Source organism: Ostrinia furnacalis, unplaced genomic scaffold (genome assembly GCF_004193835.3).
Source record: "Ostrinia furnacalis isolate ACB-3 unplaced genomic scaffold, ASM419383v2 OfSCF6787, whole genome shotgun sequence".
Lineage (NCBI taxonomy): Eukaryota > Metazoa > Arthropoda > Insecta > Lepidoptera > Crambidae > Ostrinia > Ostrinia furnacalis.
Genome location: NW_021137026.1, coordinates 51,787 through 76,755, shown reverse-complemented (window position 1 = coordinate 76,755; position 24,969 = coordinate 51,787). Strand labels below are relative to the sequence as shown.

The 24,969-nt window shown below is 40.2% G+C and overlaps 3 protein-coding genes and 1 long non-coding RNA gene across 5 annotated transcripts in view; 2 read left to right on the top strand and 2 right to left on the bottom strand.

Annotated features, from left to right (window-relative positions):
* LOC114362825 (F-box only protein 32) overlaps window positions 1-8,107 on the top strand; it is a 32,376-nt gene extending 24,269 nt beyond the window's left edge. For both annotated transcript variants that reach the window (XM_028318364.1, XM_028318363.1), the window contains 7 exons: window positions 409-499; window positions 956-1,145; window positions 2,280-2,461; window positions 3,196-3,288; window positions 4,212-4,378; window positions 5,039-5,147; window positions 6,531-8,107. In XM_028318364.1, the coding sequence (XP_028174165.1) occupies window positions 409-499; window positions 956-1,145; window positions 2,280-2,461; window positions 3,196-3,288; window positions 4,212-4,378; window positions 5,039-5,147; window positions 6,531-6,626 (928 nt within the window). In that variant the 3' untranslated portion in view covers window positions 6,627-8,107. The remainder of the gene's footprint in view (window positions 1-408; window positions 500-955; window positions 1,146-2,279; window positions 2,462-3,195; window positions 3,289-4,211; window positions 4,379-5,038; window positions 5,148-6,530) is intronic.
* A 2,841-nt stretch (window positions 8,108-10,948) lies between these two features.
* Window positions 10,949-11,398, bottom strand: LOC114362826 (COMM domain-containing protein 3-like). Its single transcript, XM_028318365.1, has one exon. It carries the CDS (start codon window positions 11,287-11,289, stop codon window positions 11,044-11,046), a length of 246 nt encoding a protein of 81 aa, XP_028174166.1. The 5' UTR covers window positions 11,290-11,398; the 3' UTR covers window positions 10,949-11,043.
* A 3,123-nt stretch (window positions 11,399-14,521) lies between these two features.
* Window positions 14,522-14,959, bottom strand: LOC114362827 (uncharacterized). The gene is made up of 2 exons (XR_003656713.1): window positions 14,872-14,959; window positions 14,522-14,664 (listed from the first exon to the last, which is right to left on the bottom strand). It is a non-coding gene; the product is annotated as an uncharacterized LOC114362827 (long non-coding RNA).
* A 323-nt stretch (window positions 14,960-15,282) lies between these two features.
* Window positions 15,283-24,908, top strand: Ilk (integrin linked kinase). The gene is made up of 9 exons (XM_028318361.1): window positions 15,283-15,546; window positions 16,037-16,202; window positions 16,562-16,746; window positions 17,411-17,580; window positions 18,556-18,701; window positions 19,497-19,721; window positions 22,241-22,429; window positions 23,131-23,326; window positions 23,718-24,908. Exons 1-8 carry the CDS (start codon window positions 15,458-15,460, stop codon window positions 23,317-23,319), a joined length of 1,359 nt encoding a protein of 452 aa, XP_028174162.1. The 5' UTR covers window positions 15,283-15,457; the 3' UTR covers window positions 23,320-23,326; window positions 23,718-24,908.
* Window positions 24,909-24,969: the final 61 nt, after the last annotated feature.

The window sequence follows — 24,969 nt, the reverse complement described above, 5'->3', positions numbered from 1 at the left end:
TGAAAGCTTGTTTAAGGGCAGACGAGGCCGGGGGCTGAGCCGAGTTCAATGCTAAGCCGAACGGAAAGGCTTTCACTGGACGTATTGGATATGACGGGTTGGACAATAGACGGCTTATTGCTTGCGTCTCACTGAGGCTAGAAATCTTACTAATATCTACGAGAAAGTAGGGAGAAATAAAACTATGACAAAACGGACTATGCAACATAATACAATAGGATAGGCATTTAATTAAATAGATGAACTAATTAATTATCTAATCAGTGATGTGTTCTATGAGGAAATAATTAAGACGCAAGGACTCACTACACAGGCGCATAATAACATTCCAGGGTTAGTTTTATGATCACGATCCTCTTCATTGACTTACTTAGTTAAAGTGGTAATAGGAACCTTTATTTTTTCCAGGTCACAAGAAGGCGAAGATAGTGAGAAAACAAACGAATCCGGTTCCAGAGTCCCTCCACACTGCCACATCACAATCAAATGTACCCGAGAAGTAAGCCATCTTCATCTAAGATACTTATTTCAATCTAGATCAAAGCTCACAGGCTCCATAGGTCCAAACAGACTCCAAGATTCTCCATCCTCCGAATTCAAAGAGCTGTTGGTCCTACCAGCATCTTGATTCTCGACGTAGTATCTAAGTGAGAGGGGGGAATTGATCATAAAATGAGTATACAATACTAATATGTAGGTATCATGTTTCTACGTGTGTGACGTGTAGTGGCACGATCTTTACGGCTAGGATCTACAGCTTGAGCGCCAATGAAACCCTTGTTGGGTTAGGGAAAACACGATGCTACATGAAGATACGAACTGCGTAAGGCAAACTTCGGTACTTTTACGATATTATTCCATCGACCAAATACTTACTTACCTCATAGAGCCGAACAAGAAAATCAGCTTCTGCATTTAACCACATATTACCTCACCCAACAATGTTCTTTTAAAGATTGCAGGTTTCAACGGCCTATCAGAAGCGGTCCGGCGCCTGGACTTCTCGTCAGCCGTCCGCGACGTGCGAAGGTTCAACTACATCTGCGCGTTACTTGAGCTGCTGCTGGGCGGACAGCGGCTCACGCACCTGCCTGGTGCTGCGCAAAAACTGCTGCTGAGCATGCTGGAGCAGCTGGCTGATCAGGGTAAGGTTGCTTTCAGCGTAACTATACCATCCTTAAACGAACTAACGTGGAAGACGAGACGAAGAAGATCGGCAAGACTTGGAGCGAGATCAAACACATAGCTCAAGACCGAATGCGATGGAGGACTGTTGTGGACGCCCTCTGCCCCTTCTAGGGGACATAGGACCATAAGTCAAGTTCGTTCGTTTCAGCCAAATGACGTCCACTGCTGGACAAAGGCCTCCCCCAAGGTTTTCCACAATGAACGGTCCTGCGCTGCCCGCATCCAGGCTCTTCCCGCGACCTTTACTAGATCGTCGGTCCACCTAGTAGGAGGCCTGCCCACGCTACGTCTTCCAGCCCGTGGTCGCCATAAGTCAAGTAAGTCAAACGAACTAAAGTCGCTGACATAGCCCGACGGATTAGCAAGCTGAAGTGGCAATGGGCAGGGCACCTAGTACGCAGAACTGACGGCCGATGGGGCAGCAAGGTTCTGGAATGGAGGCCGCGTACCGGAAAACGCAGCCTGGGACGTGGTGCACAAGGTGGACCGACGACATCATAAAGGTAGCAGGAAAGCGCTGGACGCAGGCCGCTACCAACCGGGTAACATGGAAAGCATTGGGGGAGATCTTTGTTCAGCAGTGGACGTCCTATGGTTGAGATGATGATGATGATACCATCCGAGGCAAATTCTGTGCATGGGGCGTTTGGCGTATCTCGGGTTACTTTTAAGGGGGCCCCGGGACCATTGCCTTAGTGCGATTAGGGTCTTGGGCCGGAGCCCCCTCGGGTCGGGGGCCCGTGGCATTTTGCCAACTACTGGTTGCTTTGCTGCTTGGTTAAAACTTCGGATTGAACAAAAGACTGCCTGGACTGCATTCAATCTCTGTGAAAAACAATACATAGATGGAATATATTTGTATCTTGATGATATACCTACCTACTTGACAAGACTATTTATAGGTCATCAGTCAGTACTTAAGTACTTGATCGAAATCAATGATTTATGTGTGACTCACGGCAATACTCGAAAAAACCAGTCGGGTCTCTGGTCGCACTTAGTGCAGTTACTGACTCGCTCTACGTGCCCTCTTGTTAGTATATCTAGGATTAATTGATAGTACCAAGTACCAAGATCATAATATTCCGCAGTGGCCACATCAAAGCAGAACCTGAACGCTCTCCGCGCGCTTGTGGTGGCTCTGTCCGCGCTACGCGAGGCTGAGCGCCGGGCCTGCTGGGGCCGGCCGCTGGGCTCGCGCGCGCTGTGGGGCCACCACGACACCGCCATCGCCCGCATCAACCACATCGCCAACAGCATCCGTATACAGGAGGTAAGTCAGTAGAACGTAACTCTCTCCGCCGCTGGTGGTGGCTCTTTCTGCGCTGCGCGAGGCAGAGCGCCGGGCCTGCTGGGGCCGGCCGCTGGGCTCGCGCGCGCTGTGGGGCCACCACGACACCGCTATCGCCCGCATCAACCACATCGCCAACAGCATCCGCATACAGGAGGTGAGTCAGTAGAACGTAACTCTCTCCGCCGCTGGTGGTGGCTCTTTCTGCGCTTCGCGAGGCGGAGCGCCGGGCCTGCTGGGGCCGGCCGCTGGGCTCGCGCGCGCTGTGGGGCCACCACGACACCGCCATCGCCCGCATCAACCACATCGCCAATAGCATCCGTATACAGGAGGTAAGTCAGTAGAACGTAACTCTCTCCGTCGCTGGTGGTGGCTCTCTCCGCGCTACGCGAGGCGGAGCGCTGGGCCTGCTGGGGCCGGCCGCTGGGCTCGCGCGCGCTGTGGGGCCACCACGACACCGCCATCGCCCGCATCAACCACATCGCCAACAGCATCCGTATACAGGAGGTAAGTCAGTAGAACGTAACTCTCTCCGTCGCTGGTGGTGGCTCTATACGCGCTGCGCGAGGCAAAGTTTACACTAGAGTTGCAGTGATGGGAATCACCGTACAGAAACTCTTCAAAAAGGTTTATCTATTTTACCCACTTCCATTTATTCTCAGTCACTGCACTGTGCTAGCTGGCTATACTTACCTAACGTAATGTTTTTGTTTCAGCCTGGTCCAGAAGTAATGCCTAAGCTTCACGATTTGCCTGAGGAGTGCATTAGAGAAATTCTACTTAGGATATCGGATCACAGGGATTTGGACGTAAGTTTCAGTTATTGTGTTGTACCTAGTATTATTATACCTAAGTTTAAAACCATATGAGTAGGGTGTGTGTTTCTACTTTTGTGGAGCTTTAAGTTCGTTTTCTTCTAGAACTCTACATTTTATTTACCTACATAACCTAGATGTCCCGATTTTAGTCTTTTGTCAAATCCGGAATTTATCTCTCAATCAACGAGATGAGATCCCAAGCCTCGAACTTTCCATCAAATTGCTCGAATAAGGAATCTGAAGTTGAAAGTATTTTTTTTATCCACAACGCGGAAGCTCTTAGCCTGTATCTCACCTGATGGTAAGTGACGATCAGGCCGAAGGTGGAAGCGAGTTTCACCCGGAATCTTCAACCACGGAGGAACTGGCTATCTTAATACCTCTAACTGCCGGAGCACAACAATGCTGTTGACATTGTTGTTATGGCGGCAGACTTATGTAAGATGGTGGTAGCTAGCCAGGCGGACTTAGAACAAGCCCTACCACCAACCAAACCGAACGGAAAAATCTGCTCCCACTGGGAATCGAACCCGGGACCTCTGCGTCTGAAGCAGGTGGTCTTACCACTAGACCACAGAGGCGGTTAAATGTAACAGTTGCGGTATGATTCTCTTCATGCCTTCATGCCATTTTAAGAAAGCGCACGGCGTCCCTGATCCACCGTGTGCGTGGCAGCTCCAACAGCCTCCTGCAGAGTGTCGCGGCGAGGTTGGACGTGGACAGTGACATCATGCAGCACTGGACACGCGTCCATCTTACTAAAGACACCAAATTGTCGTTCGTTAATTGTGTTTAGGTTACTGTGTGATTTACTAACCATAGTTTATAAGACCTTTGTTACTAACACTTTTATGGGCTATGCCTGAAATAAATACCTTTTATTTTATTTTATTATTTATTTATTTATTCTTCAGTCCGCGTCATCAGCGTGGAACGTGATGGCGTCGGTGTGCACCGAGCAGCGGATCTGGCGCGAACTGGTCACGTTCCACTTCACGCGGCAGCAGATTGACGGCGTGCTCGGGAAGGACAAGGACGATAAGGACGTGGATTGGAAGAAGACCTTCCATCAGCTTAGGAAGTAAGTGCTTTTGTTGTTTGTTTATTGTTCAACAGAGGAACAATGAAGAGTAAGAGTAGGCGCACACCGTTGATTTTTAGTTGGCCGATAGTTGTGCCCGATTTTAAATTGTATGAAGAATCGGCCAAATTGAATCGGCGTAGTGTGCGCACTCCCATACATGCCCATACTGATCAACTGCCCGACTAAACTATCGGCCGACGAAAAATCAACGGTGTGCGCCTACTTTACATCAGACTTAACCCACGTTTGTTCCATATGGGCACTTAATTTGTATTTGGTAGCATTTTTTCCTTTACCTTTATCCATCCTAGAAAACTCTGTCTATGCAACCAGCAGTCTGGCTACCTGCTGTCTAGCTCTAGCGAGACAGTGTAGGCCAAATTCATCATTTGGTAAATTATTACAGGAGCGTGTCCTTACTGGAAACTGAATGACCTGAACCTGATGATGATGATTCTGGAAATTAAATGTGTCTACTTGCTCAAAACGTGGTTGAAATTTGTGGTGATGTACTGCCTACCTCTTCCGCCTTTTCGATTCAGAGATGTGTTCTTTCTGTGAGAGAGCGATATCCACGAATGTAGAAGGCGTAGAAGCTAGTAGCTGGATATAAGGGCATAAAATAAACAATATGATTACATTATAATTGCTTCCCAGGTTGTACGGACTGAGAGAAGACGCCCAGTACGCGGAGACCCTGTCCCTGTGCCGGCATTGCAAGTGCCTTTTCTGGCGGTCGCTCGGGCACCCGTGTATAGCTGATCAGGTAAATATTTTTATTATAAATTCTATGGTGAAAATTTTGCGTTTGTTCACACCAAAACTAGTGTTACTCGTTGGGATAAAAATCCCATCAAGTCACACTGACATTAAAAATAGGTAACTTAAAGCACCTTAAAGTCTGAACCGTTAGGAAGACTGGTAACAAGTGGAATTTTGTATCCTAGTTCCCAGGAGGCTTTTATTTGAAGTGATAGAATTTGCGTAGGAGTTTGCAATATGTCTATGTGGCGATTCAAATAAGATTTGATGGTGATTCTAAGTTCGAATGTTTCAATTAGATCCTTTAGCTGAAAGCATACGAAGAGGAAGTTTGTGCGTGATAAACATGAGTATTTATTTGTGTATGAGCTATTGATCGCCCTGTTATCTTTAATCGGCAATTGCATTGATATGATAGGTAACTGCTAACTACTGAATCATAGATTAAAATTGTGTGGGTGATCTCAAGTCAACTTCAAAGAGATAAGCAAGCGCAACACTTCATTCCAGCCTTGAAAATCGTGTTAGATTTCAATTGTACTGTAAAAATTAGAATTTTGCTTGCAGCTTTGATGATGACGTCATAGTCCCCATTGCCAATTGCCATACAAGAGTAAAGGATCAGCCAAACCATCGCGTGCAGCGATGGCGATCAATGCGTTTCTGATCGCCATCGCTGCCTACCGGCTGATCGCGTTGGTTTGGCTGAACCTTGAGGCGGGAGAATCGCATATTGACAGCATAAAAGTATGTCACCTACCGATATGGTTTTGATGTTGTTGTGATTGTGGTACTTACTATACAGGGTGGAATTTTGTAATGCCACCTGGAGGGAAAGTACTCTTAATACTGTAGATAGAAAATTTTACTGAAAGAAAACATTCCTTTATTTTTGAAAAGAAAGAGAACTGCATTCAAAGATTTACGAATTTTTTCGAAAATTCTCTACCATACCATACAATTTCCTGTACATATTTAAAATAATTGAAGATTTCATGGTTTTCCTTTCATTTGATTTATCAAGTTTGTTAGATAGATTTCATCCTTATACTTAACCCTAACGATCGATGTAATAAAAATACAGGGTGTAATTTTTAGCAGATTTTAGTTGGTTCGATTCCCGGGTGTGGCAAGCAAATTATTGGAAATCTTTGATTGCAATTCTATTTCTTTTCAAAAATAAAGGAATGTTTTCTTTGAGAAAAATTTTCTATCTACAATATTAAGAGTACTTTCCCTCCAGGTGGCATTAAAAAATTCCACCCTGTATATATTTAGTTGAATTAGGTGCTGTATCTCAACAAAGAAAGAGAGCATAATATGCTTACTTTTGTTGCAAAATATGACCTATTATTAACATAATACTTACAATATTTCCTTTTATCAGTGCCCGGAGTACCGCGAGCGGCTGCGCGAGGCGGGCGGGCCGCTGCCCCCGCACCCCGTGCCCCCCGCCGCGTTCCTGAAGTTCTTCTCGCTGTAAACTAAACAACTACCTACCCTCGCTTCGGTCGGCGAGCCTTGCCATTTTGGCGACGAGGATTCGCGTTGCGGGTTGTCGCGCTTTTGCTTCGTGTAGACCAGTGGTACTTAACCGGTGGTCCGCGGACCACTGGTGGTCCCTGGAGGCATTCCAAGTGGTCCACGAAGTGCACTCGCACACCTTGGTCAAAACCATTTTTAACTGATTTTTGCAGTCAAACTGGTTTACTTTTGACTGACTTCATAGTCGGACAGACAGAAATTTGGTAAAATGGTCCCTCAAAACTTAAAGGTTAAGAACCACTGGTGTAGACTAAACATTTCATGGATACTCGTTTGGTCTGATACTAAGATGATTACATAGTTCCATTTCAACCTTGGAAGGAATGACTGTGTATTAAATCACTAAATTTAAATAAACTTGGAGCAGAAAAATCAGTAGTTCCTTCGAAGGTACGGATAAAGGAACTACGTAGAAAAAATAAGCGACTTGCTTTGACGTCTCTATGGACTTAGGCTAGTTACGATCGTTGGAAGAGCTACCGGATTTTATTCAAATATGATGGACTTAAGATAGGCATCACCTAATGCGAATTGGGCTATATCGATACCTAAATCATCTGAAAACTTCATTGTCTATCGCGATTCGCCCCAAAAGTACATTTAAAAACTTAGTGCTAATAGTAGAACATGATTTAGATCTCCTAAACTTATAAAATTAACCTACTCACCTAGGTAGTTAGTTTCACAGCTAAAATTCTAATTTTGTATTAAACTATATTAACCTATAGTTTTGTAGAAAAGAATCTAGTGTGCTTCCGTACATATTGGTCGAAATATTGTTCACATAAAATATTGGATAAAATGAAAACGTACGAATTTGTGCAATAAATTAATACCGTGATTAGCTAAATAGATAATACATTAGCCACCTACATTCTAGAGACCGACTAAATCGTTGTCTTTGTCTTAGGCCCAGAACACACGGTGAAACGCAACTGCAACGAAACTGCAACTCCTAGTTACTTTTGAATTGCATCTAAGTTGACGCGACCAGTTCAAATCGGTTTCAAACTGGTCGCGTCATGTGTGGTCTCTCAACGGACGCTATGGCAGAAACTTGATGCAACTCAAACAAAAGTAATTAGAAGTTGCAGTTTCGTTGCAGCATGCGTTTCACCGTGTGTTCTGGGCCTTAAAGTTTTCTTGAAACCAGCAATAACAAAATCTGCCATTGATATATCCCTCCACAGGCAAAACATGCAACAAAATACAACAATAATAGATTACAGGAGACGTTATATAGAAAACATGGCCACCTAAGACTTGGTTGGCTTTATTATTATATTAATTAAATATGTTCTTATACACCTTGTGCAATTACCTAAGTCGGGCAGCTAAACTAAATAACGCCCGTATTCACAAACGATGCTTGCTTGTGAAGCAGCAAATCGAACAGCGTTGAATAGAGCTCTGTGATTGGTTCTTGTGTGACCCTGTGCATCCACGCGCACTGTGAGACCTCATAGTAATGTAATGTTTGTGAATACGGGCGTAAAACACTGATGATCATCGAACCGACCGAAGCCGAAGCGACTGACTACGATCTCAGGCGGTGGCCTATATTGTAACTACTAACCATCACAACAGTAAGCGAGCTAGTTCATTATCTTATAAGCATAATGACTAAACAATACTGTCAACCTAGGCAAGAGTTTAAAAAAATCCCAGTAGTTTTACAACCAGTGACTAGTCTTAAAAAACAATTACGATTTTTATCATAAAACTGTTAAAGGTACCTACTAGAGCATTCTTACCATTATCGAAGTACTAGTACTACGTACCTACTATCATCATTGGGACTAGGTACTGTAAGTACAAAGGTCTGAAACTACTATGAAGCCTTTTTACGCTGTGGCGCTAGTTCATGGGGCCATTACCCGCGTCACTGGTTGTGCTAAAATGAACCTTGTGGAACTAGACTTAGGAGTTCCAAATTCTATCAAAAACCCTAAACTGCTCGCATACTGTAAACACTGACAAAATGTTCCATTTATTACACTATACAAGTGCTTGTTATTGTCTGAGAGTGAATTCTGATGAAATAAAAAGTCTATTAGAATTTCTCTGAGAACTTATTATTATTAATTTGGGACTAATGATACTGTATGATACACAGTAGGTAGGTACCTAACATAAGTGGTTTACCAGTGTAATCATTTTAATGAAGAGAATCTATTCTGCTACCAAATAATCTGTTAACGGCTTCTCTAATTTTAATTTAGTTTAAGAATTTACTTAAGTTATGTAATCTTGTTTGTTTTATTCACTCATTTTTGTTTTCACTCACTAATGCTTAAAAACATAAAAATATGCTTTAAAAAACCTAGATTGTGATATTTCCAAAATGTATGGAGTAAGGGAGTAAGCAAGTTGTGTTTGTACCTATGGCGTGATATCCGCTCCTCAATAATATTGTTGGCTATTTATTTATTCTTTAATATTTATTCTACCTATACTTAAATGGGCTTTACACTCTGTACTAAAACACTAAAAATTATACTTTGTAAACAATGCTTAGAAACAATCAAAAGTACAGAGATTAATTTTATTGTTTTTTTATTGTATAGGAAAATTTGTTTTATTATTATTTTGGCATGTAATTTGGTTCCTTTAGATTAGCTTAACCTACGAATTTTAGCAACTGCACTGCAAACTGCATCAATTTTAATTGTTTTGTCTGCATTTAAAACTGTTTTTTTAAACAACAATGTTGTTAAAATATTCATTTGTTTTGTGTCTGAATTAATATAAAACATAGTATAAGACTTAAGATGGTAAGCTAAAAGAAGCATTATTTTAATACAAAACTTAAAATAAAATGCATTGTAATGATCAATAGATATAGAAGCTTATTTCTTGAAATATTTCAGTTTGTGAAAGTTCTATCATGCGTTTTTGATCTGCTATTGAAGAGTTATTGAATGTATAAAAGACTAGTAAGTAGTTATGTATTTTAAAATGAATTTCCCAGTAACTAGACTTCTATTAGAAGTACTTATTGGTTCAATACCATACTTTGGGCCTAAAGACTAAAGTATTATAAACGAGTTTTCTGACTATCCGTCACAGTAGTTTGGTGGTCTATATGATGACCACTATAGTGATAATATTATCATAAATGTGAATACGACTTTGCTTAGGCTAATCAGACGCACACACAATTGGATTATTAGAGTGGGAATTTAATATAAAGTAGGATGTAGATTTTTCGTTCATATTAGTGTTTGTTTTCCTGTAACCTGTAGACAGGTTGTCTAATTTTTAACTACAAATTCAACAATTTATTTTTATGAGTGGCCTTTATAAACTGGTACATATACCATGTAATCTTAGATTGCACTTTAAACTAGGAGAGTAACTTTGGTTTTGAAGACATAAAACTGAAACAAAATGTAATTTTTCTGTGGCTGAGCTAAAGTTCAAGTAATTAGAACTAAAAGGTTCTGAATAAGTAACAGTATTTGTATGAGTCTTCTGCAGTATAAATAGGGTTTGTTCTTTCCTACGAAATAAGCTGAAAATAGAGATTATTGATATTTGTTTACTTGCAATGTTGTCTATAAATGATATGCTATAAGTCTGATAAATAAATTCATCATTATTGGTCAAGCAAATGTTAGCAAGACTGAATTGAATAATGATTATAAAAAAAAAAACATTTTAATGTGATTCATATCATATAACTGCAATATTCTAAAATACCATTCATGACTTCATAGAATAATCTTCAACCTTGCTAACATTTGAATTTAGACTCAAATCAAAACTTTCACTGTATCATGTAGTGTAGTTGTTGATATTGTGATATTTTAAGATAAATTTATTATTATAAGCGTTTGATAGACCAGAATACTAACCAAGATGTCCCAGGGGCCATTACTAGAGGCAAGACCTAAAAGATTTGTTTGTGTGATCTCGCTTTTTAAAATGGGTTACTTTGTTAGAATCCCGAAATTACTGGATAAAAAGAACAGAAATTTTGGTGATAGTGAATGAAGTTAGGTACTTACAACTTGACCTCTTATGACCCTGGGCAAAAATGTCAAATGCAGCTTAACTCTTTCGAGTCAAATTTAGTTATCTGTGATGAGTTTGTTTGTGGAAAGGAATTGTTTCCAACTTGTGTTCTCACTGTATTATCGACTTTATGATGGTATATTGAATAAAGTTATTTTGAATATGGAGCATTCAGTTCTCATTCCCCTAATCCGACTTCTTGTAAGAATTATACAAGGGTAGCAGGTATATTGACAAAATTAATTGAATACATTAAAATAAATTTATTACATCATATAAACAGGTTTACAACAAACTTATGACTCTAAATTACAAAATATATAGAAATACACAGACCATTATAAGAGTTCACTTTTCATTTTCTCACAATGTCGAACCAAGTCTTTCAATTTGTAGACCAAGTCCTGCAGCTGCTGGCTGCCACAAGTGAACCTCACATCGTCTCCAGAGTTCGTTTTTAGTATCACTGTGTACAATAAATTATCGGAACCAACACCAGGCGTGTTTGTCACCACTTCCAGTTTCCATTCGACATCCACGATACTCGGTAATACGCCGACGTCAGGAACCTTGCTAGGTTCCATTTTCTTATTTACTAAGCTCAAAGAACCATTTACTTAATGGTTTAATTCAATTAAAATGCGAATCTGCATCAATTTATTTATTTTTTTAGCTGACAGTGACAACAACAGCTGACATCTCTAATCCATATCTGTGGCTGACATTGAATGAAAATGTCAAATGGTGAGAACACAGATATGGATAGATGCAGCATGTGTCAAAAATTGTATGAAGCCGAGCGTGCCACTTTTTAAACGTCATAAGTGTCATTTTAGCGAATTTTAGTGATTGCCGCAACGTAAAAGTAATCGTATCATCGTACTGCATTCGCAAAGTCAACGAATGATATCGTGTGACTCGATTCAAAAATTAATTAATTCCGATAAAACTGATATTTTGTTAAATTTATAGCTAGTCTGACTGTGGATTAAAATAATTTTGTAGCGGTAGACGTTATTCTACAACTCTACATTATTAATTTGCAAATAATATTTTTGTTGTGCCTAATGTTTATGAAAGTAATGATCGTTATTCCATTATGTTAATAGTACTACTAGTAATTCATACTTAATTCCATACTTTTAAATATCCTAGTAAGTAAATGACCTAGTTTCATAAAATAAAGACTATTTTACTCAAGCTTTTAATTTTTAATAAATGTAATAATGCGTAGTTTTGCCAATACGTTTTCTTTCATAAAGCTAAGTCAGGTACCTAGTTTTGAAGATATTTCTAAACGACAAAATCTCGGGCGTCGTATACATAGACTAGTAATAGTGTATACTGCGATCACTGACCTAATTTCTTGATTTGTATATTTCGACGTTATACAGTGCACTCTGTCTTCCGCGATCACTGATCTAACTTGTTTTATAATTCTTCTACTGCTACTTTATTCTAATTAATTACATATTGGTATTTCGCCGAAACAGTAAATTTTCTGTGTCCAGGCAGGCGAACACATATTTTTTTATATTTATATGTATAAAACTATTTTTATGGGAAAGTTAATCAAAAGTTTTATTTGTTTTTGCTATTACAATGGCAGAAACTACAAATAATACCGTAGAAAAACTTAATCAAAAGTCGTTTTTCTAATTTCCTTGTTATGTCCATTACTGTTGTTTGCCAAAATGAAGGCACATTATAACAAATTGAAGCGTAATTTCATTCTAATAGCACTCTCTTTATATTTGAGAAACGTTTGGCTATCGGAAAATAAAAAGTTTAAATGACAAATACTTAAAAGAAGGAATTAAAGTGAAGTTAAGTTCTTGTCCGAGTCAAAAGTATAATTTCCCTGGGTCTTCTTTTCGACCATTGTAGTAACGAAACGAAAGAACTTAGAATGTAATGCACTGCACCGTTACACTCGGCCATTTCGTCCCAAGAGGCCATCGAGGCAGGACAGTACTTCGTTGAACAGTTTCGCGACAAATCGCACAAGTAGGTCCCTCCTTGGGTTTTTGTTTACTAAAAAGTCAATTTCTTTGGACGGTTTTTTGCAGCTAAACAATGGATTAATTTTATTGTTTATTTACACAGATGTAGTGTCTGTAGGGGTAAACCCATGATTTAAATAGTAAATGCATAGGGTAAATAGGTTTTTGTCTGTGGTGTCTTTTAGGCATAAATCTAATTTCTTTGGCCCTAATTTCCTTGTTTTCCGTGGCATAAAAAGGCCTAGGAAATTATAAAAGACCATTTTTAATTCGGCGTAAAGTCAAATTTTGAGTATTTCTTTATTGGTATAAGTTTAAAATTTACATTTTAAGAAATTGGTATCAGAATAGATATAGAACAACTTGTTTTTAACTCTTAACTCAATCTACTGAATTTATCTTCCTTAGTTGTGTAAAAAGGTCGTAATGATACAATATTCATTGGTATGTTTGCTTGCGAAGGTACACAAAAATGGGTCGAACAAAAAAAAAGCAAACCACAGAAGAAAACTTAGAGAAAAAAATATTTATAATAATTTCCTTGGCTACTAAAAATTAATGACCTTATAACTTTGTTTCTAAAACGAATTATGACACCCCTTTTAGATATATTAGCTTAGTTTTTGTTACTTAATACAATGGGAAACTAAAAATAGTTAAAAACAAAAATATATTTCGTACCAAGGAAATTAGGCAAAATTGACCATTTTTGGCGAAATACCCATATTTGTTACTCGTTGCTGTTAATTACAATTCTCAATCCGTAATAATTTCTTCTCTCTACCGTGTTCGTACTACTGTCCTCGTAAAATCATCGTATCCGATTGTTGTAATCGGATTACATGAACATCACTCGACCATGTATGTCCATTTGGACATATCGGAATGGCACGCTTTGACTAGCAACTTGCTGTATCTACTCTAATCCATATCTGTGGGTGAGAATGTGTGAGTGAATGAATGTTATGAAATAAAATAAAAAAAGCTTGTCTATGGATTTTGCATTTGTTACCACATTTAAAAAAATATCTAATAAGTAGGGTAAACTAGGATTCTAATTAATTGTAATCTGATACATCTGTGAATTGATCGAGTTGATACCATCACATAAGCAAAGATTTGTATCTGTACTTATTCACCTCAATTTTATTTGCGATACCAAATCCATTAATGTGGAGACAAAGGAATTAATTTCTACCCAATCAAGCATTTCCTTTAAAATAATAGGGATCCATATTTATTACTTATGGCAACTCTTATATAACACTACCAAATTACGTAGTGAAACAAAAACTTGACGAGTGAAACACTATCATATGTAATCCAACGTGAAAGACTGAAACAGCAACAAGGTAGTGATAAGCTGTGTTATTTTATGGTTAATATTTATTTTTGGGTGATTGCGAAACTGTCAAAATTGGTGCATTGATGGATGAATCAACCACAGATTAGAGAGTATGTCTAAAGACAGATAGGAAACGACCCTAGTATTGGTTAAACGATAAACAAACTGGTACCGAGCTAGATTGTCCAGTAGGTGGCGCTGAATACAATATGGCGTCTGCCGCCCACAGATTAAATATACCTGTCATACTTTTTTATGATCCGTTCCATTTCATGTATTGCGGTTAAAAATAAAGCTATTGAAGTATCAAATGAAACTTTATTGATGAAATATAACATGAAATATTTTATTTACGAAAATCAATAAGCATTAAAACTATTGGATTTTAAAAGATTACAGTTACTGTTGTGATTACAGTACATTGTTTTAGTTTTTACATAATGTACTCACGGCTTGACATTTGTATGTAACTCATACAAAATAAGTTGCGTTATGACTTATAGTAAAATAGTTTTTAATGTTCTCCATAAATTCACACGTTCACTCTCACTTTGGTTCTGTCCAATCCAATAGCCACTGTAAGCAGGCCAGATCTACACGTTTCTCACCACCTGTAAAATATATGAAATATTTGTAAATTTAGAGCAAAAAGATGCACATGTCACCGTAAGACTGTAATCTCCTACATCATCTACATTCTACACTAATATTATAAAGAGAACAGCAGATGAACAAGTGATCTGTCTTAACTACCATACCTACTTACTGTCTGTTTTGTTTCTAGATTTGCACTACTTTGTTAAATAAAATTAATTTACCTTGTCAAATGTGTACTTGTCAATCAATTACATGTACATTCACAGAATCTGGATTCCACCAATCTGTAATTAAATAATTAACTTTTATTTGATCCTAGTCGAAAAGCGCAATTTAATTCACAAAATCAATTGCGCACATTTAAAATAAAGTTTGTTTACACTTTGACAGCAATAGACTGACATGCAAGGTGACATGTCAATGAAGTTTTCAGTTACTGTTGCCATTAAAAGAAATTAGTACCATTAGTTTTCCGCAACATGGCGAGGGTTTTTATGTTCCTGGTCAGGCTATAATTCGAAAATGTTTACTAACTTGATTCCAGACACGCAAAAGACAAAGGACAACTATAAAAAAAGTCACTTCCTCTCGGAACTGTCAAAAAAATTCACTCTCTATGGAGCTGTCAAACTCTATGGCGTTTCCACCCCGTGGAATCAACTTTGCACTATTTATTTGTTTTCTATTTTAATAAGTGAATTTTAACTATTCTAATAGAATAAAAGCGTGGTGCGTTTGTGCTTGCTTATCAGAATATTATAAGGTTGTCCTCAATATTAGTGTGTACGTGTAATTTCTAAGAAAAACATGGAAGATATATTTCAGTGGTGTAGAGAAGGAAATGCCTTGCAAGTTCGAGTTTGGCTGGATGATACCGAACATGACATGAATCAGGGGTAAGAGGAGGATGTATTCTACTTTTGTAGTATATTTTGTTTCCAGATGTTAACCTGGTTATTCTGTAAAGTTGTCCGTAGTTCACGCCCACGATGATTTCATGGCCTTTTTAATAGGTATGTGTCAGAAGAAGTAGTCGCTATCAAGGCCTTCCCATAATGAGATCAGTGTTCTCATTAAGTCGCCTATGTAAATAACGGAATACTTGTTTGATTGGTAATCATTTATCGGGATGTACCCGAATAATATTGGAAAATATTTCATGAAAACAGATTTAACACTTCTGGTTTTTTGGAAACCATGAGTAGTTTTTCCTCATACTGTGATTACATTATCCTTAATTTATCTTACTCACCTTGTTTATTATTACTTATGAAGTAGAGTAAAATAATTTGAAATTGTATTTAAGTTTAAAGTTGAAAATTTATAAATTTAATGATAATAATTTCATCAATAAAATGATGGATATCAATAAATTTCAATTTGCAGAGACGACCATGGCTTCAGTCCCTTACACTGGGCGTGCAAGGAGGGCCACATCAAGATCGTGGAGATGCTTATGCGCAGAGGAGCTCGGATCAACGTCACCAATATGGGGGATGACACGCCGCTGCATCTGGCAGCGGCTCATGGACACAGACCTATTGTCCAAATGGTAGTGTGCATATTCGTTTATTTTCTAATAAGATTTATTATTTTCAAGTCAAGAACTTTTTTGTAAAGGTACAGATACACATGGTAATTATAAGCATGAAAGCATGCTACTATTGAGCGATTGCTACTTAGTAGCATGTGTCAAAACAATTGATAAAAATTAATGCATTCTCATTACAGATTATTCAAGCATGCTTGTTTTATACACTCTAATAAGCTTGACATTTTATGAGCATGTGTATCTCTACTTATATTTTCCTGTACTGATGGATGATTTACACTGATTCACAGTTTTTTTTTTTATTATTCTTTATTTTGACCTCGCTAGATAATTTTGAGTCATTGATATACTTGTTACAGCTCCTACAAAACAGAGTTGACGTGAACTTCACGAATGAGCACGGCAATTCTCCGCTCCACTACGCTTGCTTCTGGGGCTACACTGCCATCGCTGAGGACTTGGTTATGGCCGGGGCGCTGGTGTCTATGGCCAACCAGTATGGGGACACTCCCCTTGACAAGACTAGGGGGCAGCTTGTTCAGAGGTAGGTTAAATAGATAAAGGGCCCTTTTACATTGCTTATTTTTGCAGCAGTATACAGTCGCGATGTATGTAGTATCGATACATTCGCAAAAGATCGACCTTTACGAACACGCGATACTAAAAACACCGATAAAATCACAAAACAGTCACGCCACTGAAAAAAGCGCGTTTGTATTGCTGCGAAAAGTTGCAATATGTAAGCTTCCATCCTGCTGAAAACACTTGAATATAAATTAATGGTAGATTTCATCCAATAAAATTGAGGGAAAAACTTAATCATTATGTGTAAACTGAGCAACAAAACATTATGGTGTCTTCTGATTAATTGCTTGATATACACATAAAAAGTGTGTACATCAAATATGACTTGTTTTAACTATTGAATCAAAGTTTTTCCCTAAAAGCATAGCATAAATGCAGCTTCAAAAAGAAAAAAATTGTGCAATTGATAAAAACCTCTATGTACTAATTATCTTACTATAATATTATAAATGCAAAAGTTTGTGTGGATGTCTGTATGTCTGGATGTTTGTTACTCTTTCACGGAAAATCTATTGAATGGATTTTAATGAAACTTTACAGTATTATTGTTTATAACCCAGAATAACATATAGGGTAGAATTTATGACGATCTGTGACAAACTAAAATAAATATTCCTTTGCAGATTGCACGATTTAGCCATCCAGCAAGGGCAGGACATGAAGAAGATCCAATTCAAGGACCAGTCATGGCTCGGGCTGAAGACTCGAAGCCGCGACGCAACTCTGTCCCGCCACAAGGGCATCAATATCAACGAGCTGGCCCTGCACACACGGATCGCTTCCACTCCTTCAGGTAACGTATTTTCTTCATCAATGTACCCACCATATAAGATGTCGGACTGGCCCGACTAGTGATCCGAGGAACTTGGTTTCGATCCCCGCCGCCGCTCGACTTATTGACAAACAAGCTTATTTAACTTACCACAAGGGGTTTAAACAATAATTATAAGGCTAGGCGTCCATTATCTGTCTTGTATGAGCATTGGATTGGAGTATGGAAACTTTTGTTCTACAAGTTTCTTTGGTCATATCACATGTGGAGACGACACATCTGTTGAACGACTTGTCGTGCAGAGGAAGGTTGAAGGCACAAGAGATCGACTGATCAGATCAAAACCGCACTCAATGTTCCACTCCACTAGTCGGTATACAGTGGCGGGGCAAGACCTAAATTTGATGTGGGCAAGACAGATTTCGCGAGGCCTTGTTCTGTGGCGACCTGAAGACGGATTTTATAAATAATAAAAAAAAAAAAAAAAACGGGTCAACGGTCTATTCATTGACAGTTTCTGATTTCTTGATTCAGTGATTATTTTTAAAGGAATATTGCGCACAAAGAATAATGTTCGTCACTTAAAACCGTGTTGTTGCTTAATTTTGTGTCTGATTATGGCTGAATTTGTTTGGAAAAAATTATATTTTTTTAACTACATTGTTTAGCTATCAAAAATTTATATTTAATAGTCAATGTTTGCATTTATTGTCGTATTGTGATATTGTCATCTCCACCTTGTATACATTTTTTCAAAATTTTTGATGCGCGAGGCCCCTTGTTCCGCGAGGCCGTAGGCGGTGGCCCACGTCGCCTACGCCTTACGCCGCCACTGTCGGTATACAAGAAAGGCTGCAATACGGAAGGAATGGCGACGGATTGTAAATCTTGTCGCCAAACCAAAAGTGACGACCGTTGTGGTCATTCTACCGTGTAAAAAAGAAGACGAAGATTCTACAAGTCCTTACTAAGAATCCTTTATTATGTTTTTTACAGGGGAAACATGGCGCGGTCGGTGGCAGAAGAACGACATCGTGGCTAAGTTCATAGCTGTGCGTGAATGCACGCCGAGGATACAGCGAGACTTCAATGAGGAATTCCCCAAGCTTAGGATCTTCTCGCATCCCAACATCTTGCCTGTGGTATGATAATATTTTTTAATCTGAAGTCAATTGTGAGTGTTTTTTTTTTGTCGAAGGCAAAGCCTTGGCTGTATGGTTTGCCTTTGCCTGCAACAGAAGAATCAAATAAAAAAAAATGTTGCTGCAACTTGGTACAGTGGGTCTAGACAAAGTGCAAATTATAATCGCAAACCAGTCGAAAAGTGGTCGAAAAGCCCCTTTTTTGTATGGAGTTTTGACAGATTCGATTTTCGATTCGATCAGAAAGTGCGTTTTGTCTAGGGGGGCAGGTGGGTTGCTGCGTAACAAACCTGTCACTTTCTTGTTAAAAATTGAAGACTTGGCTGTATGACGAAAAATAGAAGAATAGAACCAAAAAAAAGTTGCTATCACTTGGTACACAGGTGGGTAAAATGCTGGTTAGTGACCTTCCCTCATCCTGCAAGCAAGACTTGCCTGTATGCTGTATGCCCTTTGCCTACATAAGGAAAGAAATGAACCAAAAAAAGTCTGGATAATGTTGTTCAAACAGGTGAGCCACCGTTCCTCATCCTGATGGTTAAAAATTTGGCTAGTATACTTGGCTGTATGGCGTATACTTGCCTATTTCTGCTAGAAGAAACAAAAAAAATTGTCTATGACTAATCTTCCTCTACCTTGGTATACAGGTGGGTTGTTGCGTAACATACCTACCTATAAATATCTTCTTAAAAATTGAAGACTTGGCTGTATAACGTATGCCTTTGCCTTTTCCTGCAAGAGGAAATAAAAAAAGTGTCTCTGACTACTGACTAATCTTCTTCCTTTGGTCAACAGGTGGGCTGTTGCGTATCGCCGCCATCGCTCATAGTCATCTCGCAATACATGTCGTGGGGCTCGCTCCATTCTTTATTGCACGGCGGCGCGGGCGGGCGCGTGGTGGTGGACGCGGGCGCGGCGCTGCGGCTGGCGGCCGACGTGGCGGCGGGCATGGCGTACCTGCACAGCCTGCCGCGCGACCCCGCCGCCGCCGTCTACCAGCTCGACAGCAAGCACGTTATGGTGAGTGGCGGAGGGCAGGGAGAACAGGGAGGTATTTGAGTGTTTTGAAGCGAGACGAGAGTTTTGGAGTGAGATACAAGTGTTTTCAGTGTCTTGAGTCTTTTGAGGTGAGACGCGTCTTTAGAGTGAGACGAGTGTTTTGGTGTAATTTGAGTCATTTGGAGTGAGACGCGTCTTTAAAGTGAGTCTTATTGAGTGTTTTGGGTTGAGACGAATCTTTTGGAGTGACTTGAGTCTTTTGAGGTCTTATTATAATTAGACGCGTCGCTGTGATGAGTCTAGTGTCTAAGGTTGATCGACTACCGCTGTGGTGTCTTAAGTGTCTTGTGGCAAGTGTATTTGGATCAGTAGTGTCTCCGTGCTGATTCTAGTGTCTCTAGTTCTTGGACTGCCTTCTCTCAGTCTAATGTCTTGGTGGTTATCGCCCGCCAGCGGTGCGTCTAGAGTCTCCCGCTGAGTTGATTGGGCTCAGTAGTGTCGCTGCGCTGTTTCTAGTGTCTCTAGTTCTTCGACTGCCTTCTCTCAGTGTAGTGTCTGTGCGGTAGTCGGCCGCCAGCGGCGCGTGTAGTCCGCCTCGTGGGCCGGGCCCAGCAGTCGCCCTAGTGTCCGCAGCCGGCTCGTGCCCGCGTCCCTCGTGTCTCCCAGCACATGTCGCGGGGCTCGCTGCACTCGCTGCTGCACGGCGGCGCGGGCGGGCGCGTGGTGGTGGACGCGGGCGCGGCGCTGCGGCTGGCGGCCGACGTGGCGGCGGGCATGGCGTACCTGCACAGCCTGCCGCGCGACCCCGCCGCCGCCGTCTACCAGCTCGACAGCAAGCACGTTATGGTGAGTGGCGGAGGGCAGGGAGAACAGGGAGATGTTGAGTGTTTTAGTCTTGTGTCTTTTGAAGCGAGACGAGAGTTTTGGAGTGAGATAAAAGTGTTTTTAGTGTCTTGAGTCTTTTCAGATGAGACGAGTCTTATGAAGTGAGTTGAGTCTTCTGGGAGTGACTCGAGTCTTTAGGGGTGAGACGCGTCTTTAGAGTGAGACGAGTGTTTTAGTGTAATTTGAGTCCTTTGGAGTGAGACGCGTCTTTAGAGAGACGAGTCTTTAGAGTGAGTCTCGTTGAGTGTTTTGGGTTGAGACGAATCTTTTGGAGTGAGTTGAGTCTTTTGGAGTCTTATTGTAACTAGACGCGTCGCTGTCATGAGTCTTAGTGTCTAAGGACTTATGATGGGTCTAGTGTCTCATGCTGAGTCGCTTGGGATCAGTAAGGTGTCGCTGCGCTGATTCTAGTGTCTCTTCGACTGCCTTCTCTCTCAGTCTAGTGTCTTGGAGGTTGTCGCCCGCCTGACCCGCCTCTGCGGTAGTCTAGTGTCTCCCGCTGAGTTGATTGGGCTCAGTAGTATCGCTGCGCTGATTCGAGTGTCACTAGTTCTTCGACTGCCTTCTCTCAGTCTAGAGTCTTGGAGGTAGTCGGCCGCCAGCGGTGCGTGTAGTCCGCCTCGTGGGCCGGGCCCAGCAGTCGCCCTAGTGTCCGCAGCCGGCTCGTGCCCGCGTCCCTCGTGTCTCCCAGCACATGTCGCGGGGCTCGCTGCACTCGCTGCTGCACGGCGGCGCGGGCGGGCGCGTGGTGGTGGACGCGGGCGCGGCGCTGCGGCTGGCGGCCGACGTGGCGGCGGGCATGGCGTACCTGCACAGCCTGCCGCGCGACCCCGCCGCCGCCGTCTACCAGCTCGACAGCAAGCACGTTATGGTGAGTGGCGGAGGGCAGGGAGAACAGGGAGATGTTTGAGTGTTTTAGTCTTGAGTCTTTTGAAGCGAGACGAGTTTTGGAGTGAGATACAAGTGTTTTCAGTGTCTTGAGTCTTTTGGAGTGAGTTGAGTCTTTTGGGGTCTTATTGTAATTAGACCATCGCTGTGATTAGTCTAGTGTCTCGTGGAAAGTGTTTTGGGAAAGTGAGACGCGTCTTTAGAGAGACGAGTCTTGCATGTTATGGTTAGAGAAGTTTTGTTCGTTTCCGCTGAATGACGCCCAGTACTAGACAAAGACCTCCCCCAACTCGAGTCTTTTGAAGTGAATGGAGGGGAAAAGCGAGTACATCGGTTTGAGTGAATCAAGTGCAGAGACGAGTATAGAGTGATAAAATGAGGGTCTTGTGGTAAGGAAAGTGTCTCTTTGTAAGTAGAAATTAGAGTGTCGGTGTGGAAAGTCAGCTCAGCTACCTCTTATAAGCGTTGTTTTTTTTTTCAATTATAGAATCTTTTTTTTTGTTTTAAACGTCGAGTTTCTCATAGCTAAAATATTTTAAGCAACACTTAATTATTCTTTCGTAGCTACTGTTTTTTTTTTTCACAAATTAAAGTCTAGCTACGTTACGCTAAAACCTTCGCTGGCCCGCTGCGGCCGTCCGACGCAGGCTTGCCTGTGTGGAAACCCGTCTCACGCTACAGAATGGCGCTGCTCATACTATTTTTAGATACTTGCTTCTCTCTTCTTTAATTCTTTACTGATAACGATAACCAATTTTACTCCACAGATCGACGAGGACCTGACCGCCCGCATCAACATGGCGGACGCGAAGTTCTCGTTCCAAGAACGCGGCCGCGTGCACTCGCCCGCGTGGATGGCGCCCGAGGCGTTACAGAAACCGCCGCACAAGCGCAATACCGAAGCGGCCGATATGTGGAGCTTCGCTGTGCTTCTGTGGGAGCTGGCTACTAGGGAGGTAGGCTATACAGCTGTCATCATCATCAGATCTTTTAGTGCTTGGCCAAGCTGCACAGTGTACACAGGCGCGGTGCTTTGCGTCAAACATATGAAACGTGTGTGAGCGGCCATACCCGCTCGAAAAAGATTTCATATGATCGAGTACAACGCGCCGCGCCCACATTTGTAGCTACGATGCGCGCCATGATAAACGTTTATTGAGACATTTTATAGATTTTACGCGATAATCTGACATCTAATAGATAAGATTTTTACGACGCGCATCGCGATAGACCGGCTGGCCATTTGACCAAGCACTTAGTCTTCAAATTCAATACAGAAAAACACCCTTCTCATTTTACCAGAGGCAAATGTATAACTGCTGATTGTTCGTCCAGGAATAAGAATAGGTGAGATGCAAGCCAAAAGCTTCCTTTTTGTGGATGGAAAATAGTCTAGTTTCCAAAGACTAAGAGTAGGCGCACACCGTTGATTTTTCGTCGGCCGATAGTTTAGATCAGTATGGGCATGTATGGGAGTGCGCACACTACGCCGATTCGATTTGGCCGATTCTTCATACAATTTGAAATCGGGCACAACTATCGGCCAACTAAAAATCAACGGTGTGCGCCTACTCTAAAGGCAGGTTATAAACAATTTTAATTTAAGTAATATTTAATTTATTTTAAAATAATTTGTTTATCTCCTCTTTTTTTTCAGATCCCCTTCGCCGACCTATCTCCCATGGAGTGCGGCATGAAGATAGCCCTGGAAGGGCTCCGCGTGTCGATACCGGCGGGCGTCAGCGCCCACGTGGCCAAGCTGATCCGCATCTGCATGCACGAGGATCCCGGCAAGCGGCCGTCCTTCGAGATGCTGCTGCCTATACTGGAGAAGATGAAGCGCTGATCACACGGTATGGAAACTTTTTGTAATTTATTTTGAAGAACTATGGGGCCTTGCTTCGAAATTACAAACGTAACAACGATGATTTTGATTTTTTTCGATGTCTACTACTGTGTGCTTACCGAGTTTACGTTAGGTGAGCTCGCTAGCGAGTACGTCAAAAAAATCTATCGAGATTTTATTTCATGAGTAGCCGCTAGGGGCGCTGCACAATATGCCATGCATTTAATGTCATTTTTTACGCAGTCACTAGCGAGCACACCTAACGTAAACTCATGGTAAGCGCACTGGAGGATATTATTTTAATGATTAAAGTATTATGGCAAATAAGCTGCTTAAAATTTAAAATAATAATAAACCATTTATGTGACATTAAAATACTTAAGAAAATTTTGTTTTAGATTTGGAGTCTGAAATATGATGAAGATACAAGAAGTTATTTAAAATTATAAAGCCTAGCCTGAGACAAATGTATTGTGTTATGAGCCAAAACATCTTTTAACAATACTGCATCATGAGAATTATGTTTTTGGCACTTAGCTCATTGAATTCATAAATCCTTATTCAGAGAATCGTTTCTTTTTATACAGTGTTGTGTGAAAACTTAAAAACTGCCAATTTTATTTTATTCAGGAATTCCTCAATCTTAAGTAAAAAACCTGTAGAAATAATCTTGTAGATATATTTTTTAACATTTCACAATTAAATTTTGTGTATCTGTGAAATGATATCAATAACCAACTAAAACTGTGTAATAATGATGTGCCACGATACAAGAGAGTTTAAATATTATAGATAATTATTGCATTTGTATTAGAAATGTGCTAAAAATAGATTGATTAACACAATTTTTTTGTTTTTTGACACAAGTACAAGAAAAATAAGTATGTGATTTTCAGTGCCATTGCGCAAATTATTTATTTATTGCATTCAATGAAGTAATAAAGATTGTGGCGAAAATGTATAATTTATGTACTTATCCGCTTTTCCAGATATTTAATTTTTATAAATATTGTATGGTAGTGTAAATTGTGACAAAATTGACAGTATTTTATTTGTTGTTTAATATTTTGGTTGTGTTTTTTCTATGAGTAGGCAAAAATGCAGACTATTGACTAATGAAATATTGTATTGGTGCTTTTATTAATAGTTTACGATAAGTGATGAAACAAGTGACATTTTAGCTTTTGAAAATATACTTGCCCACCTAAACATGTACACTTTTTTGGATTTACACCATTTTACGGTACGGTTTTGTACGAAAGTTTGTTCCACCAAAGAAGAAATACTCAGATTTTAATAATAACTTCATTCCAACCAAACAGTTAAATCTCTATACTTCTGGTAAAATCATATACCAGCTGGCCAACGGAAATGTTTTGCAAGAAATATTTATTTATTATTTATATTGGATGAAATGTGCTTGAAAATAGATGTGCCTTATGATGTTTGAATAACAAGATTAACAATATGTATGCCTTATAATAAACAAATGTAGATTTATAAATATATTTTTGAAGTTACAAACTTACAACTTTCATAAAGTTGTGTAATGTACTAACATTTTTTATAATAAACAACCATTATAACATTATAGTTGTTTAATTTCTTAGTAACCTTAGATACAACGGTAATCCTCGTGGGGAACCTTTA